Here is a 21797-nt window from a genome sequence, read left to right as displayed (position 1 = left end):
AAGGGCAATGTAGGATTATGTTATTCCTATTTCGATGCGTTTGTTGTATATATATTGGATGTTGTGTGTGTATATATATAACCTTTTCATGATGATGAATGGTTTGTTTAATATTTTGTTGTGGCTAACACCAGACAATTTTATTAAGATGAAGAAAAGATTCCCAGGCATGAAAGGGATAATCTTCTTACTATAATGGACAAAGCAGGTATGACACTATCTATGTATGTAACCAAAACTCCTGTGTCATCTATTGAATGGCACCACAAACAAAAACCATATAAATATTTCACACTTTGGGTATAGAAGATTCAGACAATTACAAAAATAACTATGGTAATGTGCAACAACCATTTATTTATAATAGAACACAATTTGAAATAAAAGTACTTACTCAAAACAAAAACACGACTTTTACTAGAATTGTATGTAAAGGTTTGATTACATCTGTAATTTATAAATGTAGTACTGAGAAACTAGAGTTTTTAAAAAACTATTATTTTTCCAATAAAGGGTAGCACTTTTAATATATAAAAACATTACAGTTTATCTCAGTAAAATTTATGAAAATTTTGAGCTCTTAACATTGAGTCATTTTGATGCAATGAGTTGCATTTAACTAAAGAGAACAATCTGAACACTTTTCCCATGCAGTACTTCCCAGAAAAAAAAATCCTTTTTTAGAAAATTTTCACATTTTCTGAAATGTTTTCAATGAGGTATGAATATTATGATTAGACAAACAGCCACCCATAGTGTGGTGTATTTGCTAGTTATATGAATGTGGGTTATAATTTATACATGTTACATAGTTAATATATATTTTCTCTCACATTATTTCCTTCCTTCATTTATTAACTTATTTCCACACCCATGTTTGTATAATACAAATTGTTCTCTATCTCTCTCTCATTACATATTCTTAACATGATATTTTATATCCTCTCTCTAATTGGCCAACACATGTGTGATGTCACAAATGGGAGTATTCTGCAGAGGCAGTGGGGTGGCCATGGAAAATACAGTTGCTGCTCACTTGACTAAGGCCTATTGCTTGGAATTGTACATGTGCAGTAATACAGTTGTGAATTGGCAAATTCATATAACTTTAAAAGAATCCTGCCCATCCACACCTATAAAAACCTGACATTGAATAGCCAGCCAAAATTATATAGTGGTAAATGGCAATAGAATAAGATGTGAATGACAGTGGGAGTAGGCTTATATATGTACAATCGTAGTGGTTGCAAAAATGGTTGAGATTACAATCACACTATGTAGACATGATGACTGATTTTGAAATGTGGATAGAGAGAGGTGAGCAACTTTGGCTAAAAGATGGTGATCTATAAGAGTTTGTTTAAAAACAAGAATACACAGAGAGAGAAGAGTATATGCAGAGAAGAGAGGAAAAAAGACTAAAAGAAGAAAATTAAATAGAAAGACTGAAAGAAGAAAAAGAGAGACTGGAAATAGAGAGAATAAGAGCACAAATTAAGAAAAAGAAAAGGAGTGAGAGGAGATACTGGAAATAGAGAGAATAAGAGCACAAATTGAGATCACAAAGATCACCCAACAAGAAGACAAAGGATTGAAGAATGACAATGGTGCCAGGGCCAGCCAACCCAAGGTGCCAAAAGTTGATGAACAGAAAGACGACATGGATGCTTTCCTGGAGTGATATGAAAGACTTGCCCAAAGCCAGTACTAGGACAAAGGCAACTGGGCAGTCTGTCTTACTGTTAAATTTAACTATTTTTTATTATCCAAACTAGAAATATATCTAAATTGAATTTAAATATAAATCTAGATTTATTTCTAGTTCAATAAAAACAATTATTAAACAATTGGCCATTTTATTAAATGTATTACTTAATATTCTACTTGATGAAATTAAAAATGTAAATATTAATAATAAGAAACACACGTTTTGGATAATAAAAAAATAATCAACCCATTTTAGAATACCTAAATAACTGTAAACAAGTGAAAAATAATCAAACATTTGATTTTATCACACTGTACACCACAATTCCATTGAAAGATTTAATTTCTGTTATTCTTTCATAGTACTGGAAGAAAGAAAATTTAGCTCCAAAAATACAAAAGATATATTAAGTTTCTACATCTATAATAATAATGTTTTTTTCAATAACCAGGTATTTAAACAAGTAATAGGAATTCCAATGGGAACTAACTATTCTATTTGTGTTGCAAATTTATATCTTTATTTTTATGGGAACAAGTTTATTGAAAGTTGCATAAACCCAGACAATTTTGCCTTAACTTACAGGTATATAGATGATTTAATTAGTATAAATAATCCTGAGATAAATAATTTTATTAATACTGTTTATCTGGTAGAATTATAATTTGAAAATACTTTAATTTCTAATGCAGAAAGACATTATTTAGATCTTGAAATTAAAATAATTGACAATGACATCAATCTAAATGTTTTTGATAAAATAAAATATTTTTCTTTTCCAAAATATGTCTTACCCTCTTTTAATAGTAATGTGCCATACTCTTCTGGTATAAGTATTATAACTTTGAAATTATTCAGATTTTGTAAAATTTGTAATAAATTACAATATTTCATAATGAATGTTGAAATATTAATGCAAAAATTAATATTCAATGGATTTATTAAAGAACCTCTGAATAAAATTATTAAAATATTCTGTGATAAATATAAGAACATATTAAATAAATATAAAGAATTAAACATTAAGGAGATTTTGCTGATAGTTTCCAATAAGTAGTTTTAGTTTTAATAAGGTTATTTAAGCAACTTGGTACTACTTTTATGTGGATGAACACCTTATCGCATATAAAGGCTTGTGTAGAGTCTGAAAATTGGTAGTTACAATGGATTTAATGGGTGGTGGTTGGGAGTTATACTAGTTAGTTTAGATAAATTGATTCGGATTTTATGCTAGTATAATTTGTTCACTGTGCTACTAGTTAGTGCTTTACTACTACAATGGGGGCTGGAATGCCAACCTCAGGAGGTAAGTTTACCTTACTTACACCCAAGTGGTAGTACCTTATTTCCTTCTTCATTTTCTTTCTTTCTTTCTTTTAATTTGGAGACCAGTCACCTTCCCACAACTGTCTGCAGGCAGTGAAGGGTGATATAGATGTGGGACATTGTGGGCTAGAGCACCCACATCTCGCTCTCCTAATTTCTACTTTTGATTATTTCATTTTTTTGAATTTCTTCATGCGAGACTAGTGAATGGAGATTAATACTGATAGAAAATGTATCCCCACCACAATGTGGGTCCTACTTCCACAGTCTCTTCCAAAACCCAGGGCACATTTTATATCCCACATTATATCCTGTGCCTTGGGGGTCATCTTGATTTGATTTTTGTTTGGGCTTGTTTTTGTTAATTTGGATGTTGTTTATCACAGGTTTGGATTTAATGCAGTCCTTCTTTCTGATTTTGTATTGCTTGCCTGTTTTAGTATTGATTTTTCTATATATATATATATATATATATATAATATATACCTGTCAATAAAGATATGTAGAAAGTTAGACAAAATTAGTGAGAGATATAGTCAATTAGATCTAGACTTCGTATTTGTGAGTTTAGACATGAAGAGTATATATTGTCAATTTTAAAGTGAATTTATCACAGATTGTATTGTATCAACAGAGTAGAGAATAATAATTTGTCTTGTCGATTGTGTTTTAAAGTAATTGAAGTTAGTCCATTGTGTTTGTAGTCCTCAATGTTCACCATGTCTTCAAGCTGTGGTTTCAGGCCGAGTTTTATGCTTAAATCAATTACTTGGAATTGTTTCCATTTGTGAGTATCTTCATTTCTAGGAACTTCTATAGGGATAGGTGGTTTTGATTTACTTAATAAAATACAGCATTGTTTATTATGGATCTTGCCAAGTTCCTGGGAGCTTGATCTTCTTGATGATTGGTTATCTTATTGCCTGTAGTTCTTTCCACAGATTAGACTTTTCACTCTCTGGTCTTTCTTTTTACTTATACCTTTGGGTGTGGTGTCCAGTGATTAATGGGTTTACCACATTTTAATCACAAGGTCCCCCCCCCTCCCCTCTTCTGTCACTTATTTGTCTTCAGTTCTATACTCACTGACTGAATGTGAATTTTTTTCTGGTCAGGATTGTTTCTGATGCCTGTCTTCTTGTTTATTCATCACTTATTAATTCTTTTATGTTGTTTTGCATCTGTTGATTTATATATCTACAGTGATTTTTTTTTCTTACTAAAATGTAGCCAATCCAGAAGGTTTATAGGATGTCTCATTTTTGTTTCAGTAGAAAATTATTAATCTGAAAGATAACTATGCCCAAGTAGGGCTATTTGTCATTTATCTCATTCTAAAGGTGAAGAAAACTGAAAAACAATATCAAGAAGAAAGTTGATGAAAACGTTGTTGGCAGTTGTTACATTTTTTTAGCTACACACATATCTTTAGATAAGTACTTAACTCTATTTCAGTAATTAAGATATAAGTTATTGATATTAATAAAAAATGTACACTAAGTTGACATCTGAATCAAATTTAAGTTACTAGTCTACTGGACTAGTAGTTTGTCAGTTTTAGTGGATCATGGTAAATGTACTTGTCCACATGACTTATATCTTGCTACTGTGTTTAAATGTACTATCAACGAGAGTTATCCTATACTTTGTTGTACAAAGAAATGCTTGTAGCAATTCAGATTGGTGCTACATACACACATAAACACTCACTACAGATATTACTTGAATACACTGAGTAATTTGAATATCACTTACATAGTAATAAAGAATTCATTTTATTGAGCTTTGCAGTTAGTAATGCTCAAAATCGTTTCAATATTCATTTGTACTTCATTGATAAAATATTATTTTGTTTATGTTATGTTATTAGAAAAACATAAAATAATCTATACAACACAGTCTAAGATACTTGTTGATAATTAGAGTAAATTCAGCAACAAAAATTCTAACATAAGAGAATTAGGAAATTTTAGGTTGGATTTCCTCTAATACTGAAAATGTAACAGTCTGGAGTAAAAGATGTTGATAATGAATCACTATTTATGAATTAATATCTATGATACTGATTTTTGTTATCGATAAACCTTAAATAATTATGAGACTAATCTCAAGAAATTTGATATTGCAAATCAGTGAAATAGGAATTTTCTAGATAAAGATGTATGAACTTAGAAGTGAAGGAAGTTTTTGGCTCAAGTAATTACAAGTTTTAGCAACATGACACAACAATCTCACTATTCTGTACAATTGCTAATTCATAACAACTGAAGTATACAATTAATGATTCGTAAACAAACTTACCATAACATATTGCTTCTAAAAATAAGTAAGTATGACACCTGTACTATATAAACTATCTAAATTATAACACTCACATTAAACTTAAACAGTTGTATATATATATATATCAAACACATTTGTTTTAAGTACATGTATAATCATAATTTTCTTGCTAAAGATTCACACTCTTTTGACCTTCATAAATAACTTCTAAAAATGGTAAGTCGAACATGTCTAATAAAACTAAACAAAATAAAAAATAGTGAGAACAGTTCTACTATAATAATGAACATTGTCATAAACAGATAATCCAAATTAGTTAATTTAGTCAAGACCAAATCACATATGGATGATGCAAAGTTTATCTTACCTCCCATGTTCAGGGGAGCAGCAGAGGATGTGGAATGCTTCCTTCATAAATTTTTGCAAATGCCTGAAACTTCTGGTTGCATGTTTATTACTGTGTTTGGAAGGCTCAGTGTTCATTGTTATAGAACATTATCCGAGGAGCAGCTGGCTGACTGGGACGTGGCCCTGGCCTATCTGCATTGACTGTTTGAGCTGGTTGAAACTGAGCTGTCCATCAAGCTGAATTTACGGCTTGCAGAGGGTTCCATGGAGAATTTGGGTGCTTTCACCAATTATCTGTGCTTCTTGTACGGGAAAGCTTACCCTCAAATGACAGCTGAGAATTGCAATATCATATTAGTCAACAAGTTCATTAAGAGATTACTGAGTGAAGTTATGGGACATCACTTGGACTGGTGTGACATCTGCACACTAGGGTGGTTTAAGTAGCAATGAGATGATCACAGTAGAAAGAACATTAGCATGCCATGATTTACACTGGACCAATTCATATTCATTGGTGCCGTATAGTGTAGTTGTTAAACATACAAGGTTCACTATCTGTGGGAGGGGTCATGTCCCCATGTTCCTTTGCAACTATGGCTCATCAACACTTTAGCTTCCTACAAGAATGGCCATTGTCATGAAATGTGCAGCAGAGGTAGTCAATACTAGCAGTGGTGTTAAGGTTACTTCTGTCACATCATGTCTGAAATCTCATACTCAACTTCCAGTACACCTGAAATTTCTAGTTGAGGATTGCAGCAACAATATGGATTCATTTCAGTGACAGAGTCTAAGTGATCTGCTGGCAAAGTATTCTGATGTATGTGTTGGACCTGGCAGGCGAACATCACTCACCACCACCACATAGATATAGGCTATTCGAGTCTTGTTAAACAGCCAGTTTACTGACTTCCCTGGCACACTAGGGAAATAGCTAGCATTAAAATAGCACATACACCAAAGGACTGGAACATCCAGCCCTTTAAGAGTACATGGTTATGATCAGTAGTAATTGTCAGGAAGAAAGGTGGTAGCCACAGGTTCTGTTTACTTCCACTGGATAAATTCTGTAACTTGTGTAGATGCCTTCCAAATAACACAAATGGATTAATGTCTGGACATGCTGGAAGGTGCCCAGTGAAATTCGTTTCATTTTTAAGGTAACAAAAGTATCATATTAGTTGCATGGTAGTAAACTAAACCACTCTTTGACTTAAAATAGTTGAGGTTAATAAAACCTTTAGTTAAAATTCGTACAGTAAAGCCATATTATCTTTCTGTTTCAATATGAGAAAATACAATTTTGTATAAATAAGCAAAATTAATATCGGTTGTTCCCTAACCCAAATAGATATATAAAGCTCATTTGGATAACTGCTTTTGTAACTTGTCTAGCTGAGCTTATACAGCTGAAAACTGCAGTACTCTGTTGATCAGAATTATCCAATGTATTTTCTAAATTATTACCCTATTTTATTTAAGATAATGAACATACATGAAAGCTACATGTATTTCTAGAACTTAGAATGTATTTTGTGCCAAGGCATGTACCAGAATTATAGTACAGTGATTTTTTGCCATAATGTGATTGAGGTACATGTTATTTCTCAAGGTCAAAATGTTTTAATATCAACTGAGATATGAGACTGAATTGGCTTTGTCTTTCAGAATTTCTTTATCAGTACAGTATCTAGTTGAGACTGGTGTGCCTTTCTTGGCTTTTTCACTGCAAGAGGTTCCAATTATAAACATATGGCTCTTTAGTTTTTGTTTACATGTACAGTGTCTTGAGGTTTTTTAGGATTAAATATTTGTAAATAACACATTAGTAAGGTTTGTATATATTCAGTTTTGTACATTTAGATTTAATAAATAAAACAAGTAATAGCATTTTATTGTATAAGTTATGTATGTTTCTTGTAATTCCTTTAGGTGGACTTGAAAATCAGCTAAGAGAAAATTTTATCATAACACGATGTGCTTCTGTGGAAGAGTTTCATAAGGTGTTCTATATAGAAATGGCATGCAATACTGCATTTGGAGCAGGATCTACTGGGCTTATTTCTCCTCCTTGTCCAAACCAGTATTTCACCTTAAAGCTGGCAGAAATAGCTGTATTTGATAGAAAAGTAAGAATTAGCTTAACTTATATGTAGTAGCTAGTTTCAGTATTCTCCGTTTTAATATTGGCAATTTTATTACATAGTATTTTCATTAGGCACTACTTCAGTTTATTCCAGCATAAGTAATCCATTATATTTTATGTATAACTGGTGCTAATCAATTATTCGATTGGTTCATTAATTAATTACATTCAACTACCCGATTATAATGTCATTGAAGCAAGAAAGAAATAGGTACTTGGTGGTCATCATTGAAATAAAGAACAAGAAAAAATTTATAACATTAACAATTAGGATTTGATACATGCAGTGGTTAAGGCACAGGTAGCCCATTATGTAGCTTTATGCTTGACAAAAAAAATAAATAATGGCAGAGGTGGGATAGAGATAGGCAAAGTAAAAGAAACACTAGCATTTGAGTAATAGCTGTAGTGTGAGAGGAGATAAGTATTATTGGAAATACATTTTTAATTCAAGAAAAGACTATCTTTTTGATTACCTGGATAGTTGCAATAATCAAACATACTAATAATCAAAAACCCTAATTGTAGTTATTTGACTACTGTCATGAATGATGACAATAACTGATTAAGCTGAACAAAGTTGAAGTCATCGCAAATAGTAATGAAAAATCATAATGGAAATATATATATATTTTAATTACTAGGTAGTTGGAATAATCGAAAATATTATTGATGAAAACACTAGTTTCTAATAAGGTACTCTCCCTCAGCTCATTAACCTTTCTGGTTTTATGCTGCCTTTTATATGCAAACTTTTTTTAAGAAACATGCCACAAGCCTTCTTAATCCCTCTGCTGGAATCCAACATTCCAACATGTCTCTCATGCAAATCATCATACGTCATCTCTCCACCAATAGGAGAGCACTACTATCATGTGACGCATGTGATTCCCTCTACACACCACTATCAAACCATCACTTCTTGTTTGGCAGCTGTTGAATGGAGACATTGTTTTTTTCATTAAGTTAAAGTGGTTTAACTTTCAGTTTTGCTTTTGTTTAATTTCATTTTCAGACTTAATTTCTTTGAAGTTAATTTGATTTCTGAAAGCATTTACTACTCGTATTTACCACTTATTTCCCACATTTGACATATGAATTCCAAAGTTACAGTCACCACTTCGGGTGCCTCACCTGCGTCTGATGCAGTTTCTACAAACATGGGCACGGGCGATCTGTCGGGGGATTTATCGTTGTTCATTCATTGGGAGATTGAGCGTTATATGAGCCAGTCTCTATTGCCTGCCTGTCTGTTGAATTTCGTTCATTGGTGGAACCCTTTTCTATCTGATGTTTAGAATCACAGAGTTCTATCATAGGGATTCATTATCCCCTTTCTTTCTTCTCCTTCTTTATCCAGTGTTTCCATCCCCTTTCCTCTTCTTTGGGACCCCTTAACATGCCAGCATCTTTCAGGGGCAGTTCAAGACCTTATAGCACAACAGGTTATCATTCTGGTCCCCTTTACCATGGAAATCTACCTTTTCTCCAGGCCTTTGGATGACGAAGGTGGACGTTTCCTATGCTTATCTGCATATTCCCATATTGGAGTGTTCTCGTTCTTATCTTTGGTTTATCCACCAGTGTGTGGTATACCAATTTTGTGCCATGCCTTTTGGCCAAACTTCAGCATCTTACGTATTCTGTCAAGTAATATATTCCGTTGCTCGGCATATTCATGCCATGGGATTGCGCTTCCAATTTATATGGATGTCTGACTTCTTGCTCATTTCAAATGGGAATTGGTCAGTCATACTTGTCAGCTCCTCATCAAAGCTGCATGGTCATTCCTTCATCTTATCCAATACTTTGTTCATTTAGTTGTTTTCTTCAACACCCATCTCAGTCAGGCCCAACCTTTTCTTCTCTGGTTCCATTCTTTGGAACTGGTCATATGGAAAGCCCTGTCTACACCCTTACTTACCTTAGTGAGGTTCTATGGTCGTCTATGACATCTCTCATACCTCTAGGCAGGGCTCATATGCAATTGCTTCAATGGATCCTTCATGATCAATGGAACCTCATCCAGGATCCCTTGGATGCTCCTATATCCTTTCCCTCTTCCCTTGTGGACAATCTCCATTTGTGGTTGCACCAGGCCCATATGTTGGCTAGTATTCCACTTCCTCCTCCACGGTCAGATTTACATCTGTTCATGGATGCATCCCTTCAGGGCTGGGGAACATGGGTAGATCACCAAGAGGTTTTGAGTCATTGGTCTGTGGAGAAAGTTCTTTTCACAGCAGTGTCTTTGAACTCCTGGCTGTCTGTAGGGTTTTGGATCATTTTCATTCTGTTACCAGCAGTCAGCTGGTTATGATCCATTCTGACAATGGTGGTGGCTTAAATCAACCACCAAGGCGAGACCCAGTCAAGATCCCTTTGTTTTTGCACTTTGGATCTTTTCTATTGGGCCCACACACATCATATTTGTTTGATATTGTGTCTTTTCCTGGGTGCATCAAATCTCATGGTGGATTGTCTTTTCCAACTGGATCACGTTTATCCTATGAAGTGGTCCCTGCCTCTTGCAGTTTTTTGGTGGCTCTGTCATTTGTTGGGTACACCCAATATCGATGCTTTTCCACCACCCTCAATCACAAATTACCTCTGTTTTGGTCCCCGGTTCCCCATCTTCTGGCTTTGACTATAGATGTCTTCAGCAAGGATTGGTCCTGCCTTTCCTTTATGTTTATCCTCCTATCCATTTACTTCATTGAGTAGTTCCCTCATCCATACCACTCTGTGCAGAGTCCTTCTGATTGCTCCTTACTGGCTCGCTCAACCTAAGATCCCTCGGTTGCTCCAGCTCCAGGTGGTCCCTCCCCTCCCTCTTCCCAACCTGTTACATCAACCCCAGTTGCCAGTTCCCATCCTTCATCTTCATACTTGGCTTTTGTCTGGTCCCTGGCAAGGAGTTCCAGATGCTCTCTTATAGTAGCTTCTCACTTAGCCCATTCCATTCATTTTTCTTCTTTGGCTATTTACCACACTGATGCTTTTGCTACATCCATTAACAACAAATTGCCTTGGTCTTAGCCTCTGGTTTTTCATCTTGCTCTGGCTATCAGTGTTTTCAAGCAGGATTGGAGCTATACATTTGTCTATCCTCCCATTCTACTTCTTCTCTCCATGACTTCATTCATCCTTGACACTCCATGTTCAGTCCTTCTGATAGCTCTTTCCTGACCATCTCAGCTGTGATTTTCATGGCTTCTCCAGCTCCTACTTCCTCCTACATTACTTTTTCCTCTGTCTCTGTTCCTTCTTCACCACCCTCAGTCACCAGTGTTTCATCAAGACCTTCCTGTCCATCTTCACTCCTGGTTTTCCTTTGGTCATTGGCGAGGTGATCCAGTTTCTCTTGATGATTGGCCTCATTTCTGGCTTGTTTCATTTGCACTTCCTACTTGGAAGTTCCTCAGTGCAAATGGAATCTTTCTACCATTGGTTCCTGGGTCCAGGGTTTTCCTCTGATCAACCCACTGTTCTTTGTCATGTGGATTTCCTCTCTTGACTTTTGGATTGAGGTTCTGCCCCACACCTTTCATTTTTCCTGATCCCACCGGTATTTCTCTATTCTACATTTTACCTGTGGATGTGTTCCTTCTGGGTTTGTTGCCTGCTGCAGTGGGCTGTCCTTCTGGATGGAGATATTAATGTGATCCTGCACTGCCTCACTTTGCCTATATTTGAACCACTCTCCCAGTGCTCCTTGTTTCACCTTCCCTTATGTCTTCCTTCCTTAACCTATTTGCCGGTGGATGTTGGTGGCCTATTTATTTACCATCTATGTTTCATGTACTCTTTTTCCTTTTTAATATCTTCTCTTTTCTCCGTATTGTTTTCCTCCCACTTTGGTGGCTCATGAGGATAACTCCTCCATTTAGCCACTTTCCCTTCCTTACGTTTCATACCTTTATCCTCGTCCTGATCTGGATAGACTTCTATGTTCCGTATGTGCTCTTCTTTGTTATACTGCCTGCACAGCTTCCTTCTGTGATGTCTGTCTCTGCCTCTTTCTTCCTTGGTAACTGTCGTCAGTTTGTGTTCTTTCTCCTTCCTCCTTCATCAATTAAGTTTGACTCTTCATTTGATTGGCTTCTTCCTCTTTATAACCTTCCTCCTGTACTTTGTCCCAAGTGTTTTTTCACCTAGTTGGACACCTTACCTTTTCATTGGTATTTCATCTTTGTCATCCTTTGGAGGTATTTCTTCAATCGGGCATGTGGACTACCCACGATACATTTGTATCTCACTATTTGCATCAGATTGTAGTTTTCCTCTTCGGTTTATTGTCTTCTACCTATATCCATTCTAGAATGTCAGAATTCAATGAAACTTTGACTGGGTAAGTGTTTTTTCTTCTTATTTTTCCTTTTCAGGGTCCCTTTTCCCTTTTATTAATTTTCATTGTTTGGATCCCGCCCTGTGTGAGTGGTGCCTGACCATATATTCTTTAACTGCTCAAATTCATGCTGTCAAGCCATTTTGACTTGCATATTATAATTCCATGGCCACACAATGCACACTGCAGAGATGGGGTGTTCCACAAGATTGCTTGTAGATTTATCTTACCAATAGAATTGCTTCATAAGTTTGCCTGACCCAGACCCTACCCACTCATGGACTACATGAGTAAAGCAGAAGAGGATAGCTGCCCATCATTACCATGCCTTGTATTAAATAAATCGGTATGGTCTGCTTTTAAATATAGGGTTTCATGGTCACCCATTGCACTGTCTCAGGTGTTGTCAGTCCTCGGATTCTCCACTGCATTTTACTCCCTTTTCTTCTAGTTGAGTTTGAAAGTTTTTTTCCACTTTCCAGTTCCAAGTTGCTTGTGTGGTGGACCTTGGAGGTATCCTTCTAACTGAGAGGTATACAATAAAAACAGTAAAGACTGCATTCATTTGAGAGTAGGGCAGTGCTGATATAGATGATGAGATGGCCTCTAAATGGATGCTCTATCTCTGCATGGTTTTGTCTGAAGGGATGTTGTAGCTTTGGAGTGATGGACCTTGGAAACATCATCCTGAATGGATTAATGAAATACAAACAATATATAGAAATTATTATAAAACCATTCAGTTGAGAGTAGGGTGGTGGTGTTATGCTAGTATAGATGACCTGATGTCCTCCAATATGAAACATACAAAAAATTGCAGTTCACCCCTTTGATTGGGATTTCTCATCCTATTCCCACATGAATGTCGGTTCCCAGTCACCGGGTTTTGGATTTAGAGTAGAACCAATCACCTTAAATCCTCATACATATATTGCATGACCCACAACAGTGATGGAGATAGTTGTGGATTGTTACGGTTCTTTCCCTTCAACTATCCCTCGATGTTTCTTATTCCGAGGATGTTATTACACTTGGGTTGGTTCTGGTCAATTTCCTTTTTGAGGGAGATGGTTTACATTATGTAGACATTTCCTTGATGTCGAGTTCTCGGATTGATCTATCAATTTATCATATTCACATGTGCCCTGTTCATGAGTCAGGGGACACTAAATTCCCTCTGGTCTCATGAACTTGAGGTGAAGACGGTATGATCCTCTTTCCTACCTGAGTTTTGGATTGTAGTCGACTTGCCAGTGGTATGATCCTCTTTCCTATCCCCAAATGAATTTCTGTACCAAGCAGCTGGATTTTGGATTGTAGTTGACTTATCAATGGTATGATCCTCATCCTATCCCTGTGTGGATGTCAGTTCCCAGTGGCGTGGGTTTTGGATATAGTTCACTTGCTGTGTATGGTCCATCATGCCCTAGCTACTCTACATCTAGGGGTACATCCTTTTCATGTTACCCACTTTTACAATTTCTGGGATTGAGGTTCATAAATATTACATGGTTTGGATCACTTTCCAGCCATACTTCTCTTCTAGGTGGATATGCTCTTCTGTTTTACACCCATATATATGATGGGCGAAGAGTCCACCTGGTTCAGAAGAGGTGCAGTTCTCCACATGAGATCTTAGAATCTGATTGTGTCCTATTAGGAAGTGTTCTTCAGATGTTTTCAAAGGATGCTTCTTTCTTTCTTCCCCTCACACTAGTCCCTCCACCTGTTCAGTGTGCGATTCTAGCTATTTATGTGAGCAGAGGCAATGTACCATATCGAAAGTTATAATTTTCCAACACTGAAAATATACTTCCAATATACTTCCCCCCCCTACCTCCCCACTGAAAACCAGTGCTTCCATTTTCTTCCAAAACTCAAAGTGATAGTTTGGTAGAACTGAATAGAGTAATGAGAGTATGTTGCACTCTTATTGGTGGAGGGTTGATGCATTATGATTTGCATGAGAGATGCATTGGAATCAGTCACTTCCAGTGGAGGCGAGATAGAAGGCTTATGGCATATGTAAAATTTTTTTTCATATAGAGGGCAGCATTGAACGAGAATAGCTCTTTATGTGAGAGGTGGTAAGTACCTATTAGAAATACATTTTCAGTGTAGGAATATTATAACTTTCATGTTACTGTGTTGTTGAATTATTTATTTTAAGAGATAAACTTGCTAAACTTGTAAATAAGAAGTTTCCACAGAATACACTTAGATGTTGTTTCAAAAGGTAAATAAGACTTTTGACATATTTTTTAAAAATACAAATATAAACTTTCTGAACTGCAGAGGTCAGTAATTGGTTATAAATATACTTGTTTCTTGTGTTTAAAAGGCTATGTTGCTTGACAAAGAATCAGTGAACATGCACCATTATTATTTTATAACAACCAACTCAAAAATGTTTGCATGTGTGAAAAGATAGCATGATTCTCTGGTTGAAAATGAACATTTTAATTGTTTTTGGTTTTTACTGAGCAAAGCTTACACCTTATAACGTCTGTTGTAAATTAAGATGTTATGTCCAGCTATCAGTATGCAGGAGTCCTGCTATGATATTTTAACTAGTTACCAATTTTATTATTATTATTTACCCTACTATGTTGTGGAACTTTTACAATAATATGTCTTCACTTCATTTAGTTGGTTTTTTATAATTTTTTGAATCTCTTCCGGCTGGACTTGCAAAATTCTATAAATCACAATACATAATACATTTAAGTAATGCATATAATACTTTTAATTTTGCAGCATATTATTTGTTGTTTTTAATAGTTATTTGGTTTTTCTGAAATGTTCGTTTTTTCACTATTTAGTTATGGTAGAGATATTATGTGACCTGGTGATAAAATTTATTGTTTTTATTTAGGTTTATGGTCTTCTGGTTGATTTGGAAGTGCTTCTGGGTATGGTGAAATATCTTCCATCGGAAAGCTCACAAGCTTATGAAGCACTATATGCAGCAAATGAAATGGTAAACACAATTGTACCAGGATGCAGGTTAGTGTTAAATGGTGTAGGTTATAATATACAATGAAATATAATGAAACCTCATAGATCAGTGTCAAGACCAATTTGAAATTTCAGACATCTAAGACGTATGAAATTTTGAACTTCACCCTAAACAAGTGGATTATTTATAACCAGAGCTTGTTTATGCAATTGTCATATATTCAATGTTTAGAAGGAATTTTGGTAAATGACAGAAAAATCAATATCAGTAACCAGTTTTTGAAAAACTAGATTACATAAATATTATTTAAACAAACAAATGTGCCTAATTTTTTAGGTATTTAGGTACACTGATTTCCTACAAAAAATGTGTCATATGCAGGTATATCTTGCATTTTGTATCTTGTTTTTATATGTAGTTTTTCAAAATATTTTGTTTGTTCTAGGTGAATGCATTTTTTATATAATATTTGGTCAAGAAAATTGTTAAGCTCATTTCATTCTAGCTGCCGTTGTTCTCTGTCATTCCCTGGGAGATAAAATGCCATGTATGTGGAGATCAACAGCAGTGTCCTCCAATGATAGGTCAGGTGACATTTCAAGTTCAGAAACATTAATTATTTCTCTGCACCACTAAGAGCTATTATCTCACACATAACTGCCATGAAATTTCCTATGCATACCACAAGCCTCCCACCTCTATTCGTGTCTACATGTTCTGTGCCAGCCTATGATATAGCGATCGTAATGCTGTAGCCCTCCAGTAGGAGGGTGACACTATCTCCATGTGCAGTAATCCCTGAAAGCACTAACACATGATCATAGGCTCACTCTTTTCTTGGCACTGCTGATGTTCAGATGTGTTTTTTCCTGGGCTTTTTGAGTTTTTACTCATCTTCATTTACTGCCTGTCCTTATTTAGTGTTACTTTACTTTAGTCCCTGTTGCACCTTCGTTTCAGTTGCCTGATTGCAAGTTCATTTTCTCTAGCTACCATATTTATTCTTTGTAATACTTCCAACAACAATTTCAAAGTCCAGTCACTCCTCTTCAGGCATTTTCTCCAAATGTGTTAATAGCAACCAGAGGCTCCTTATCTGTTCATGGATCTGATGTTCAGTTGTTATCCCTTTAGCTCACTTAGTAGAGCAAGTACATGACATATGACGGGTCTCAGATTTCAATCTGTATCATGGTACTGTGATTATAGCAGACAGATATAATACATTACCATGGTCTTATAGAGCAGTGTCGAACTATGGTGTGACCGTATGTTTACTGCTGATGGTTTTCCAGCATGATATTACCACTATCGTACAGCAGTTGTTTGGTTACTACCTTCTACCTACTTCTGATCTAGTTCATGTCACTCATCATTCTGTATTATTATTTTCTGTGCAGCCTGCCTCACCTATGGATGATTTTTGCCAGCTCTTACATGTCCAGTCTTTGCTTCTGGCTCTTCTCTCTGATGAGGAACAGGTACCTACTTTCATGTTTACTATGCTCATAATGTAGGTATGTGAGTTTCTGTGTCTTTTGTCTGTATACCATAATAATTCTTGGGTTGCTTTACTTTGTGAGCTTTCTTGTGTTCCACCTTAACAATAGTCATCATCTTTCTTTTTGTTTTAATTTTTGTTAATCCTTTGATATAGCCTAAGGTCATTACCCTTCTGTATTTTTATATCCCAATCTTGTGTTCCTTCTCTCTGCTTTAGATGATCATCTTTCTCATCCTTTATCTTTATTTCCTGCAGTTTGTTCTTTTTATACTTATCTTTACTCCTTTAGTACATCTTCACCTTTCACCTCCTGACTGTTTCTTTTCATTGGGACCATGATTGATTTGATGTGGACACCCATTTTTCTTTCTTTGCTCCCTTTGGTTTCTGTTTCTTCATTTACTGCTTCTATTCTGTCTTGTATTCTCTGTTCTTGGGGTCTTTTCAGTATGGATATTTTTTTGGGGGTGTCTTCCTCCCTTCTTCTTCTCTGCTTGACTCATGTCTTGCACCTTTTCTCACAGCATCAGGCTTGCCACCCATTTTCCTTCAGTTCTCATCTCATTAGACCACAGATACATCTGTTGGCTATCCAACATAAGGAGTCCTGTGGAACTACTCTCTCTCCTGTTCCTCATCTTATCACTTCTATTCTCTATTTCTCCTCCCACTGTACAGGCCATGAAGGCACTTTATAGTAACTTTTCCTTGGAGTTGGTTCTTGGCTCTGGAACTTTTGGTGTCTGCTTCTTCCTCTATGAACACCTATAGTCTCCCTTCACTGGCAACCTTGGGTTATGCATATTATTTCTTTAGGGTTGTCCCTGCTTTTTGCACTTCACTTTCTCTTATCTTCATTCTCTCACCTATCCTCTTCCCTCCAATCTTCTGTGTCTTCAATATCTTCCTGGTGGCTTTCTTGATTCTTATACCTTATACTAGGAAGGCTCAACCATTTCCTTTGCATCTTCATGTCATGAAGATCTTTGTATTTTCTTTCTCTACCTACATTTGAGGTTTTCTTGCTTTTATGGTTTATGGATTCTTTCTAAACATGCATCACCTTCAGTAGGCTTTGGAGGATCTGTAGCACATGTCTTATGATCCCTTATCTGCTCATATAACTTTTCACACTTCTTTCCCTCACTATCTCTCATGGGGGCTTTATTGCTTCAACATTTCCTGGTCCATTCCACCTTAACCCTCCACCTGACTTGCATCTTTACACTGATGCCTTCCTTTCTGGTGGGGGGACCAGTTCTTTACACCTCCACTTTCTTTGGCGTGTGGTGTCTGGTAGAGCAGTCTATGCTTATTGACATTCTGGAGGTGATTGCAACTTTTTGGGCGTGCCAAAGTTTTTGGTTGCAGTTGTTAGGTCACCTTATGATGATGCATTCTGACATTTATATGGTCATTTTTTCCCTCACCCACCAGGAAGGCACCCACTTCTGGAACCTATGCTTTTTTTTGTCATAGCTCCATCTCTTTTAACAATAGCCAGTTACCAAGCAGTATTATCCACACCTTACACCTCTTGTCCAACACTTTCCCCTTTTTTTGGTTGTTCTCTCGTTCTACTCCCTTGTGATTATCTTTGTTCAGACATTCACTTTTTCCTCCTACTGTCCTCTATATTGTAAGGACTTATTGTTTGTTCTATGACCACTCCTTTATTCCAAAGACTTAGACTGTCTGGGAAGGTAACTATTAGTTTTCTCCAATTCTCATTTGTCTTTTAGGTTCAGTTAAGGCTGTCTGTTGTTCTCCTACATGGATTGCCCCATTCTTGGATACTGCAATCACCTGTTTTTTCCATGGCTGTATGGACTTATTTTTGTTCACTTTAACCAGTTGGTTTGTCAGCTTATCCAGCTGGCATACTTCTTTTTAGATGAGTTTAACCAATCCCTTTATAATGTCATCTACTGTCAAAATTGACATATAACAACTATCTTGTTCCGTTTTGATGCCAACCTTTTTTGGTGATTATGCAGGCTGGTATGTGGATTTCTAACACATTCATTTTCTATTACTTATACCACTAGGTGGTCTTTTGTGCTGATAGTTTTCACCTCCTTCCAGTTACTATTCTCCAAACTATCTGGAGGCTCTGGTATGGTGAGTTTTGACTGTAGGTTTTCTCTTCCAGCTCCTTCACTGCTTTAGTTTGATCTTCATGTCTGTCACAAATTTCATAAGACCACCACGTATGTACCATTTCTTTTGAACACCCCCCCCCAAAAAAGGAAAAAAAAAGGAGGCAAAACACACACACACACAACTTATCATTTGGAACTAGCACTACATTCATTATGTTTGGTATCATTGGATTGTGCTGAGTGGCTGGCATTTCCTTGCAGAGAATACTTACCTGAAATCTGCATCAATTGGGGAAGGGGGAGTATTGAAAGTGTTAAAACTCATTCACTTCTGCTCAGTATCTGCTGTTAAGATATGGTTTCTGCAAGACTGTTTTGGCAGAATATGTTTCAAAACGACATGACCATTTCTACACCTTTTACAAAAAAAAAAAAATAAGACAACACCAGGTGTAGTCCTGCCCTCACACCTGGCTTCCACTTGCTGTCTTTAGTGGTATTAATCCATTCCATTGTCTTTCAGTAGGGACTCAATTCCAGATGATCATACTTGGTGACAGTAGTCCATGCACACACTCTTATATTCTCCCCTACATGTATTCCTGCCCTCCTGTTCTTCTAGTTGAACATGAAAGAACCCTTACTTCTCCAGTTCCAAGTTGTCGGGAATATTGATATGGAGAGATTCCTTTATGAATAGTCTTCCCCTTTGCAGTGTCTTCCAAGCAGTTCCTGGTGGATACGTTCAGCTGGATGGGACTTAGATTTGCCTTGGGATGGAGGTGAGGGCTCTTCTTCCACCTGTCATTAGTAGTTGACCAAGACAGAACAGCCTGAAGCCCTAACCACACTATATCTTCTAATGTTCCATTAACCTTGGTGACACTTTACCACCAGCACTTGATTTTCCTGATATTTTTTGTTCTACTATCTCAGTACTAAAAAAAATAACAACTTTAGAGCTAAGAATGTTTCCTACTTGAGAAGGAGAAGTCTCCCATTGGGCACTGCTCCACTAGACAACCCCTGGTCTCATGGAAGCAGATATGGGGCAAATACTGGAGATCAGTAATCAAATTCAAAAATGAATACTTCATATTTATATGAATACGAATACAGGAAAAATTGTAAGTATTCAAATATGAATACATAGAAGTGTATTCATGAAAACATTGGATTCATAGACCATATGTTTAGTGAAACATCAGTCAAGTTTAAATTTGGGATCAAATGCTGCAGCCAAGCAAAAGATACTTCATTGCTCATACTGAGTCAGCTGGGCATGAATGGATTTCTTCATTGCAGAGACAAGATTGAAATTATATGTGGACTATATGCTGTCAGTCTCAGTCATCAGCCTATAAACACATGGCACTACATAACTGTAGGTAACAATGTTTTGACCCTGAGTGAAATTTGTTGCCTCCTCTAAAGGTGTCAGTATTGCCACCAAATCTGCAAGTACAGTTTGATCATGAAAAGTAAGTTTTTATGTACCAGTATCTAGATTATCCAACTTCTGGGGAATCTTCAATAAAGAATTAATCATCTTAATTTCTGAGTTTCATCATGTTAGTGTTACTGATGAACTCTGGCCTCTCCCTCAAGTACATTAGTTGCTTGCATTGATTTTCAAATGTAGGACATGATGGCCGATGCTTTGGAAATTACTTTCAGCAGTGGTCCAGCATTTTTCATGCCATCCTTGACCACAAGCTGTAGCATGTGGGAAAAGCATGGGTCATGTTCAGGAAGAAATTTGGATAAATTGTCTGCTGATTTAGATTCATCCAAAAGTTTGTCTCTTAAGTTGTTAAACTAGTGACCTTTCTTAATCAAAATAAATAATGAAAGGAAATCTAGTACATATCTGTGTCAGTGTCGATGATATCCCAATATCCATTTCATAGATTCTTCTGTCAATCCTTTCTTTGTCACTCTCATGCATCTGCTTCTCAGTCTGGACTATACCAGCATTTGGTCTCCTTGTGCAAAATGATCCTGAGTGGATAGCTGTTATGGGATCAAAGTCACTTATTGAAGGCGAGTGGAACATGAACAGATGCTGATCAGTGATCATGTCAGCTCCCAGACAAGATCTCATATTTGTCTTGATAATCTTCATTTTGCCAAATCCTCTCTCTGCCTCAGCAGAGCTAGCTGGTACAGACAGCAGTAGGTCACAGAGCACATCCACTGAAAGTGTATAATAGTTTGAATTACCACTCCGAGCTACAGAAACTGAAAAATCACTAAACTATTACTCCTGTTGATAAAACACAGTGTGTCCTGCAGGTTGTTTTGGCTGCAAGACACACTACTGTATGTTTTGATATGCATAGTTCCAAGAAGTTACCTTAAAGTTAGTTATGGCTTGACAAATATAATTGTTGATTGGTTGGATTGCTTCTGCTAGATATTTTGGGTTTTTCTAAGCAATTTGTTGAAAAATAAGAATCACGAAGGTTATCAATTGTCATAACCAACTTTTTATCGACAGTAAAAGCTAATATTTCATGATTTTAGACAAATGTCAAAAATGACATTTTTTATGTTTCACTCATTCGAATAAAAAATGGAAATTGTGATTTTTTTTTTTTTTGCATAGCACATTTATTGATAACTTCAACCACTTTAAATTTAATGAAGCTTCAAAGTACATTCCCTATAATAGATACAATTTTTAAGATTAAACTGTCAACAATACTATACAATAGCTGTAAACTTTACTGTACATAATCAGTATTGGCAATCAGAATCGGGCCAATTCTGTGCTATAATTATTGGTAATTGGTAATTTCTGATTGTGACGTGATTGGTAAAACAATAATATGTCTTGTTTTTTGGCTAGTGCAGTCTGCAAAGTTGGATTCAAAAGTGTTTTCCCTAACATGTACAAACAATGCTCATGCAGTAAGGTAGTTTCTCCAAACAACTTACAAGTTTGCAATTTTTACTTACCTGTTTTTGGAAAGTGTTAACCAAAACTGAACTTTTATGTACATCTTTCAAATGTGCGAGCCTTTATGCAGGCTTGGTGCCATATATATATATATATATATATATATAT

At 36.0% G+C, this 21797-nt stretch overlaps 1 protein-coding gene across 3 annotated transcripts in view; it reads left to right on the top strand.

Moving 5' to 3' along the window:
* The window catches only part of LOC106468568 (alpha-mannosidase 2C1-like), a 128820-nt gene that overhangs the window by 31854 nt on the left and 75169 nt on the right, over positions 1–21797 (top strand). For all 3 annotated transcript variants that reach the window (XM_013929003.2, XM_022396903.1, XM_022396904.1), the window contains exons 4-5: positions 7601–7797; positions 15038–15168. In XM_013929003.2, the coding sequence (XP_013784457.2) occupies positions 7601–7797; positions 15038–15168 (328 nt within the window). The remainder of the gene's footprint in view (positions 1–7600; positions 7798–15037; positions 15169–21797) is intronic.

This window comes from Limulus polyphemus, unplaced genomic scaffold (assembly GCF_000517525.1).
Source record: "Limulus polyphemus unplaced genomic scaffold, Limulus_polyphemus-2.1.2 Scaffold3055, whole genome shotgun sequence".
NCBI lineage: Eukaryota > Metazoa > Arthropoda > Merostomata > Xiphosura > Limulidae > Limulus > Limulus polyphemus.
Note: the sequence above shows the minus strand (reverse complement) of the source record. Positions and strands in the feature narration are given on the sequence as shown.